Source organism: Mugil cephalus, chromosome 3 (assembly GCF_022458985.1).
Source record: "Mugil cephalus isolate CIBA_MC_2020 chromosome 3, CIBA_Mcephalus_1.1, whole genome shotgun sequence".
In the NCBI taxonomy this organism is placed as follows: Eukaryota; Metazoa; Chordata; class Actinopteri; order Mugiliformes; family Mugilidae; genus Mugil; species Mugil cephalus.
The window spans coordinates 4,820,560-4,829,394 of record NC_061772.1 but is presented as its reverse complement, the minus strand read 5'-3'; the positions used below and the strand labels follow the sequence as shown (position 1 = coordinate 4,829,394).

General features: G+C 40.5%; 2 protein-coding genes across 2 annotated transcripts; both read right to left on the bottom strand.

Annotated features, from left to right (window-relative positions):
* Positions 1-860: 860 nt before the first annotated feature.
* plekhf1 (pleckstrin homology domain containing, family F (with FYVE domain) member 1) lies at positions 861-2,224 on the bottom strand. Its single transcript, XM_047580813.1, has 2 exons — positions 1,847-2,224; positions 861-1,590 (listed from the first exon to the last, which is right to left on the bottom strand). The coding sequence occupies exons 1-2, from the start codon at positions 2,091-2,093 to the stop codon at positions 1,010-1,012; spliced, it is 828 nt and encodes a 275-aa protein (XP_047436769.1). The 5' UTR covers positions 2,094-2,224; the 3' UTR covers positions 861-1,009.
* A 2,371-nt stretch (positions 2,225-4,595) lies between these two features.
* On the bottom strand, positions 4,596-8,812 carry pop4 (POP4 homolog, ribonuclease P/MRP subunit). The gene is made up of 7 exons (XM_047580672.1): positions 8,662-8,812; positions 7,498-7,553; positions 7,169-7,398; positions 6,831-6,908; positions 6,657-6,718; positions 5,680-5,781; positions 4,596-5,331 (listed from the first exon to the last, which is right to left on the bottom strand). Exons 1-7 carry the CDS (start codon positions 8,666-8,668, stop codon positions 5,195-5,197), a joined length of 672 nt encoding a protein of 223 aa, XP_047436628.1. The 5' UTR covers positions 8,669-8,812; the 3' UTR covers positions 4,596-5,194.
* Between the last annotated feature and the right edge of the window lie 23 nt (positions 8,813-8,835).

The window sequence follows — 8,835 nt, the reverse complement described above, 5'->3', positions numbered from 1 at the left end:
AGATAAATGCAACGTTATACGCAGCTAGTGGCGGATGATTAACAGCTTAGTTTTCTGTCAACAATGACAAACTGTTTCCACACACAATTTAAGAACTTTTGTGACGTTCATCAACAATTACATAGCCCTGATCCATTGTTGACCAACTCCCCTTAACCACACTTAATGAAGAAACTATGCTATAGAATCTCTAATTGGCTTTCGTCAGATCTGGTAAATCATGATGTTCCCACTGCAGTCTTTCAAAATCACTCACTTCTTAAAAATCAACCTGTTTTTCTTTTGTTTGTTTTAACAAAGGACTATTACTGTGGTTGATACATCACACATTATTTATTCAACTGATGGAATGTTTCCAGGTCATATTATTTTATATTCCTGCTGGACAGCCCCTAAACAACTATCCTCAGCTACGAGAACAAGGAAATCCAACTACAGATGCTTGTGCCCCCACAATGCCCTGATGTCAACATCATGGGGACCTGGTTGTGGGATGACTTGATGAAGGGAAAGATGACACTCAAACAGACTACTGTCTGACCTGGTGAGCTCCATGAACTACATCTGTTGTCTTGGTCCTCATCAACCTGTCCAGTCTTCATGACCTGCAGTTATTCACTCCAACCTAAATGCATCATTGTCCAACCTGCCCAGCTGCCTGCTTTCCAGGGATGCTTGTTTGTCAGGTTCATTATATACAATAAATGTGCTGTATGTGAACGTGTGTTGTGATAATGTCCTTGTAAAGGGTAAGTATGAATAACTGACAGAAGTAAGCTCTCATTCACTTCCAAAAGAAATGGTTCCAAGTGGCACTGGTTCCAGAGAACTGAAGAATATTTATAATGCAAACAGCTGTATGTTTTTTTTTAATTCTTTATTATTCATTGTTCACATCAAAGACAAACATGTGGCAGTGTTAGAGTTAATGCTTGAACCTACATATTTTATTTACATGTACTGTACACACCAGTTAATTAAATATCTGGTAAGACAGAGAGAACTGTTCTTATCTGAGGTACATGTAGGGGTACCAGGAGTCCATACGGGCGTCCATCCACCTATTGGGGTTATGATCCTCCATCCTGTCCTCTGCCTCCCCTTCTTGATAACAATCCTCCACCTGATCTCCGTCTAAATCCATCCTCCCAGTGCTGTCCCTCCTGAGACGGGTCATTCCGTGGCTCTCTAACTCTGTCCTTTGAAGACCGGAGTGACACGTGGTGCAGACCCTCAAAGGCTTAGTTGGATGAATGTGTTCGATCACAGCTCGCTTCTTGGAGCATCCACCGCAGACCACGAAGCCGCATTTTCTGCAGTGGTGTCGACGCTGCGTCACAGTGAACTTGTTGGAACAGCGCATGCAGACGGCAGAGACCTGGTTGGGGATCCAGGTGACAGCGAAGGTTGAGCTGCGTCCGCCGCCTTTGCTCTGCAGCATTTTGTTCTGGCAATCCTCTATGCGATCAAACCAGGCTCGCTTCTCCTCATATGAGGCGGCAGCCACGTAGAAAGATTTGCGGGGCGCACGGATCAACCACTGGTTCCTCATTCTGACACTGTCCTCTAGGTCCTCCAGCTGGATGTCCTCTGAAATAACAAAAGAGATGGTACGTTAATGGAAGGAAGAAAAGTATGTAATAAGGCATGACAAAAGTATAGTACATGAAATTTGATCAGCTCTTTACAGATTATCTGTGAAAGACTGGTTAGATTGATTTATTATGCCACAACCAAACCAAGACTTCTGTGTCTCTACTTGTTGCTTTTAGTCTAGACCCTTTGTCAGACACTTTTCTTTTTGTCTAGATGCATTATGTTATTGAAAAGGAAATAACTTGCTTACCCAGAGGGATGATCTGTTGGTTTTTGAGCCACCGGCCTTTCAGAATGATGCTGCCATACACTAGAACATCATTGAAGAGGAAAAAAGCTTTAGGCTGTGGTCCCCGACGGCTCTGCTTCATCAGTATGCCCTCTCCGATGAGAACCCGTCCCGGCTGGGATAGGGGCTTCCCTGATGACCTGAAAGAGCTTTCAACAGCGTGGATCCGCTTGCTGTTCTCCTGAGTAAATGTGTCCAGGTCCAACATGGTGACTTTGTATCTGGCGCCCAAATCAACAACAATAAAAAGAGCCAATTTTCAGTGTAGCAGTCAACGAAATCCTCTGTCTGTCTGTGTACAATGCTGCGTTTCTTGTCTGTGGAAAAACAACCCAGATGAAGTATTTATAGTTCTAGCTCTTGGTGACGTGAAAGGATTTCTGAAGAAAGTTCAAACCACACATTTTGCAAGGAGGGGGTGGGAGGTAAACTTGACTGAGAATAGGCCGGAAAAGAAGCAGCATTTGGAAAAAAACAAAACAACAACTTGCTGGCTTAACAAAATAATCAGTGTGTATGTGCTGATCATACACACTGAATTTGACTGGGTCTAACATTTAATCTGTTTCCCCTTTGACAGAAACTATTATCACTAAAGCTGACCCTTACAGGAAGCTCCCATGCCCCAAGCAGCAGCAGTGCTGTCAGACTGGTTGAGCAGCTCAGTTAAGAGCCACAGAGATAAAAGCCATCAAACTGCTATTTGCAGTCAGTTCTTCTGTCATTTAGTGTCTGTAATTTGGAAACTTTCATGCCAGTGAAGTAATTTGTTGTTCCTTCCAGCAGTTGGCGGTTGTGTAAAATTACTCCAAAAATTGCTTCACGTGTAATGCGGTAGGTCAGTAGGTTTACAGTAAATGCCTGGGCCAAACCTCTAGACATTATTAGCAAGAACATGGTAACAGGCTCAGTAACGTGACCTGCAGACTCTGAAATCACTGATTCCAGATAACAGCATCTAGTAGCCACCAGCACTTTAGTAAGATAAAAGGGCAGATAACATAACCAAGGAAATTAATTCAGTCATTTTCTGTAACTGCTTGTCTTTTGTGGGGGTGGAGGGTGCACAATCTGAGCTGTCAATCAGTGAAATGAGCACGATTCAAAGCATCTAGCTTTATATTAGTCATTAGCGTTATGCTGGAGTTTACTCTCCTTTTAGTTCTGATTTGGTTTCCACCAACTGCTGAGAAAATATTTGTCTCTTTAGATTCTGTTTAAAACAGTGTTGTAGTTGGTGCTTAACAGTCAGAGGTAGCACCAAAAAAAAGCAAATCTTACGGCCACAAATCCAAAACAATGAAGTAAAAGAGGCTAGAGAGAACGTTTCAGTCCTCCTCAATGTGTCCGACTGCGCATGCATTTACACTAGTACACCAGTTTCAAAACAACTGTTAACAAAGATTAACTGCCAGGGTTCTGCTCAGTGTTGCAAATTTAACCCAAGTCTTTTAGTCTTTGGCCATGTCTGTGTGACTCCGGTGACTGTGTATTGGGCTCTGAATGGTTTGAAAGCCCTGGTGACCTGTAGACCACCTCAACACCCAGGGATGGAAAACCTGCTGTTCTGCTTAGTCAACACTTCTCTTCTCAGTCAACACAATGTGACGCTGTTTCTGTGAACACAGTGAAGTGCTCCAGGAGTTGTTTTTTTTTTCTTTCTTTCTGAAAGAAAACAGGAACAGAAGATTTTTGGTTTAAACCGAACATTCTTATGAATTACCACGACAGGACAAAGACAGACAGCCAAGTATGGTATGCAGTCAAGATTAAATGTCCTTTTGACCAAAAATTTCTCTTGCCATTGAGGGAAAAGCACAAAAGTTAGAAGAAAGGCTCATGTGATATATTGCAGTGCGTCAATAAGCTGTGACAGTGAGCTAGAATGAAAAAACAAAATGGTTCTGGAAAGAAATTTAGAAATCGACTATCGCATTTATGCCTCTGCTGGTCCTTTAGTTAACATTTAGTTAACATAAATTTAACAGTTAAATTTCCATTTCCTGAACCAGGACCGGAAATAGAGAAACATACAACATCTCTATAAGCAATAGAGTGATGTGTTTTACCTTTGAAGCTGTTTCATTACTTCACTTTCAGAGAAGCCATTTTCACTTCAGGGAAAAACAAACTGAAACCAGTTCCTCCTGACTTTGCAAATGAGGAATTTCTAAAAATACACAACGGCATGTACAAGAAATCCATTTTCTTCCATCCAATCCATTTTCTTTTAAGACAAGAAAAGCAGCATGACTTAAAGTTAGCGTATAGTTTTAGCATCACTGAACAGATACAAACCAGTCTCAGTCTGGATCAATAATCTGAACCACATGAGACATATGAATGCTTTTAATGAAACTTCACAGTTGTCTTAAAGAACAACACTATCCCTCTGTCAGTGATAGAATTGTGTGAAACCATAAATCACCAGTGTGCCTTCAGGCGTAGAAGTTCCACTCAGCACTAATACTAGATTTGTTTTCAGATCACAGATGACAATGTGGTTAGACCACTGTCTGCCTTCTGCTGTAAATCTAAATACCACAATTATTTTTAAATATATTTTCTCCTTGCAACAGAGGTCTAAATAAAATATGTCCTCAACAAGTACACATACAGTATGTGACATTTTGAGAAATACAAACCTGTGCTTATAACATGTCCTTACACAAACTTCAGGGCACAAAAAAGACAGAAACTGTTAAAAATTTTGAAAAAGTATAATTTAATGAAAGATTTGGGGAAAACAACCATGAACAGAAATTAATCAGGTTAAATGACCCGCTCTATTAAACGGCGGACAGCATTTATCTGCTCTGAAAAGAATGGAACAAAGGCTAGTGCATCTTTCTAGCCTTCTCACAGAGAGACTATTATGAAAACACATGACTTCCTGGACTGACACAGAAGTTGTAACAAAACAGCAGCAGCCTTCGAAGGGGAGCCTCAGGCACTCACTGACTTTTAGCTAAGCCTCATGTTCAGTATGCACCTGCAGCGAAACCCTAGGTTTCTACAGATCAGGTGTCTGCTTTGAGTCAAACACCCAGAATTCTGGATACTGTACTTCTTACCTTATCAGCATCTATTACCTAACTGACGTTATATATAGTGCATGTGCTCCTAAATTAGCTGCACTCAGGTGAAAAAAAAATATAGAGTTCCCCCTCAAAATGAGACAATCATAGACATGCAGCAAAATGAACTAGTCATCGTTGTTAAAGTTCCTTTGGTGGCCAGTGGCAGAAGCAGATCTATAAATATGTAACGTCTTTCTTTTTGAGGTAACACATGAGGGAGATTGTGTTGTCACAGGTCGATGGTTCCTCTCACTTTGAACTTCTTGGCGGAGCGTTCACTGGCCCGCTGCTCAAACTTGCTTCCATAGATGTGTGAGACGAAGCCATTGATCTCCACTGCAAACACACTGTTCCTCTTAGGGATCACTAATGTGGAGGAAACACAGTGAAAGGGACTGGGTGAATAGTTAAACTTTCAATTACCATTAACATCATCAACAACTCTGACATCCTTCTATCAGAACCAGTATGGACTTTTAAAGCAGTGTGTCCTCCAGTAGGACATAATGTAACGTCTCATTGGCATATATCTTACTTGATTAGCAATATTGTAAAGATTCAATAACAACTGAGAGCATCAATATGAAAAACCAAACACGGAGAGCCAGCTTCATTTAAAAAAAAAAAAAAAAAAAAAAAAAAAAACAAACACATCAACCCACATTTTGCCAAAATAAGCTGAATATTCATTTCAGATACATCTAGCCATCTCACCTTTGAGCCTGTCCTCTTTGGTGATGATTTTGAAGACATGTTTGAACTCCTGCACTAAGATTCCTGTAGTCCCCACATAGGATGGACATGTAGACCTGACCACTGTGACAGAACAGACAGAGAATTAAGGGTGAACAAAGAAAGCTACGGTAGTGTCTTCAATAGTTTGTAGGCACCAATAGTTTGTTGTAGTACATCTCAGTTATGCTATGTGACACTCATAAAGTTAAAAGTGGTTTCACTGAAAAAGATTTAAAAATCTATAAATAATTGCAATTGTGCTCAACCGTTATACTTGATAATTACAGAGATGCTAAATAAACTAACCTTATATAATATTTACATGCCATAAAACAACACCCTTTAACACCCAATGTGGTTTTAAAAAAGTGTAATTTAAAAAACACTATTAGCAGCCACACATGAGGTTAGAATTTTATTATGGGAAGGTGCAAAGGTTCTGGTGTGATTTTACATTGCAACAACCAGGTGTTTTAATAGTATATTTACTCTAACTGACCCTTTTCACTCCTACAAACTCATTTTTATACCTTACACAAATGAATTTATCTGGATTAGTTCAGATTGTGATTATTAAATATTCTAAAGGAGTATCTAGAAGAAGCTCACTCCAGAACTAAAGCTGTAACACTTAAAATGGTTACTGACAACATGCAATGTCATGTTAACCTATAATAATGTAAAAAAAACAAACAAACACATTATTGTTATTAATATACTGACAGGAAACAAATATTATTGATCTGTTGAGAATGGGTGGGGTAAAATTAGTTACTTTAAGAATTCTAATTACTTTTAGAATATAGAGAATAAGTAATTTTCAGTTTACTTATTTTTCTTTTTGTGTTATTTATGTTCATTAAGTGAATTTGTGTATGATTATTTTATTTGCTTTTTACATGTTCAAAATAAGCTTAACTAAAAAACTTTACTAACTTCAGAGAAAAAACAACAACCTTTGATTATGGCACCATGGAAATCTGCCTTCAGGAGCTTCTGCTGCACAACCTGTGGATTGCTGTGAAGACACAATACGAATGAACACACGAGAAAAGTGAGAAGGACGTATGAAATATCAACTAAGATAAGCTAATTAATGAGGAAGGGTATGGAACTCCAAACTGCTTTACCTGCTTGGTCTCAGTCCACCGCACAGGTCAACAATGTACTGTTTCCACAGTTCATGCAGAGGCAGGAAAAGTTCGTATCTGCAATAACAACCATAACAACAGTGATGATTGGGAAAATCAATCATCAGTTCACACAAACACACAACTAAATAGACAATAGCATGGTCACATATTTGTACAGTGGAAGAACGGTATGGCTCATCACTATTAAGCAAAATCTGAAGCTACTCTACTTTCTCTGCCTTAAATTAAATAAAATATCTAATCCACGGTAGCAGATCCTGACTCCACCTAACTCTCCAATCATAATGGTGCATCACTTCTACGGCGTAGCCAACCTCTGGTGCTCAGGTTTAATCTGGAAGATCTTCATCTTCCTCTTGTCCCGTGCGTTTAGTCCCTTGGCTTTCTTGCTCTTCCGCTTCGTCTTGTCGTTCTTAGGCCTGGCGTAGTCCAGAATCACGGCCTTGTGGCTCAGCATGGTCTTCAGATCAAGACGTGAGGGCTGCTGGATGCTGTTCTTCAGGAAGGCTTCCGTGAAGCTCGCCGCCTTGCGGCTGGTCTGAGACTGGAAATAAGTACATGACAGTAAGAGCTTTTACAGATGTGACATCAGGAACTAGGTGTTGTAGGGACCATCGGATGGGACAGTGTGTCCACTACTCACCTCGACACCTAGAACCTTGACCAGGTCACCGGGAATAGCAGCTCGAACGAGAGCTTCTGTCCAAAGGAAACAAGGGAAATGAAAGTAGTATCACACAAAACAAGATTAACTCACTGAGGATCTGTACTTGAAACACAGGCCAGCTACCAGCCACAGACTCACAGGGAAAACACAAACAGTTCCATTTTACGTGTACAGGACCAATGATGCCATGTTCTCAATATGTTTTACAGAACACAGAGTAGAGCTCAAATAGAAACCCTTCTGCCGTGCTTCACTGTTTTCATGCCACAGCTTTGTCATTTCAGTTCAGTTTGATTTGGTGATATCTGTTTTAATACTGTCACCAACATTTTGAAGAAATGATGTGTCAGTGATGACACTTTGTCTTTCCTTCACTTACACTGCGTGGACATTATAATAACCGAGCATTTACTTGTAATGTGCCTTACAAGCCTCTGCTGGCATCTGTGGACTCTAAGATAAAAAGTTAGATTTTTCATTTCAGATGAGCCTAATGCTTTAAAAAGACCAGGCACCGGAAATCGTGTAGCAAATCTTTTAAACTACATGACTGATGAGGCGGGAGGAGCCACAGTCTTCCCTGACTTTGGAGCAGCAATCTGGCCAAGAAAGGGGACGGCAGTGTTCTGGTACAATTTGTTCAGGAGTAGGGAGGGACACTATAGGACAAGACATGAGGACAACAACACGTCCTGTTCTAGTAGGAAGTAAGTGGGGGTCAAACAAGTGGATTCATGAGCGAGGCCGAGAGTTCAGGAGACCGTGGAGGGCTCACAGAAGTGGACTGAAGATTATCCCACATCTATGCAACACACGAACATGTTACACCGAGTGTAGTATTTCGGTGCTTCGTCCTCTAAACACCACAAGATGACGCTATAACACATGAGTTGGAAGAAGCAGGCTCCACTGCCTTGATAGGGCAACAATGACTCGCGTGGATGGTATATATATAAATAAAAATCATGTTTAATGTTTGTCAGCAGTATACAGTCACATGTGTGTTCAGCTTACATAAAGTAAATTTTTGTCTCGCAGTTAAGCCAGTGGGCTCTACGGTGTGTGGTATAAATGTCCAGAGCGTGGACTCTGAGAGTAGATCCGTTGAGGAAACATAAACCAAGATTTAAATCCACTTACCCTCCATTGCTCTGTTATTAGGAGTGTAGAAATCAACCCAATAGTCCCTAAGGCTCCAGTAATAGGGAACAAGTTAAACACATGCGAATCCAAAACAATCTCTTCTTCCGCTTCCTTCTTCTTCTACTTCGTCGGGGTCTATAACATCCGTGACGGTAATTTACTGCCACCTTC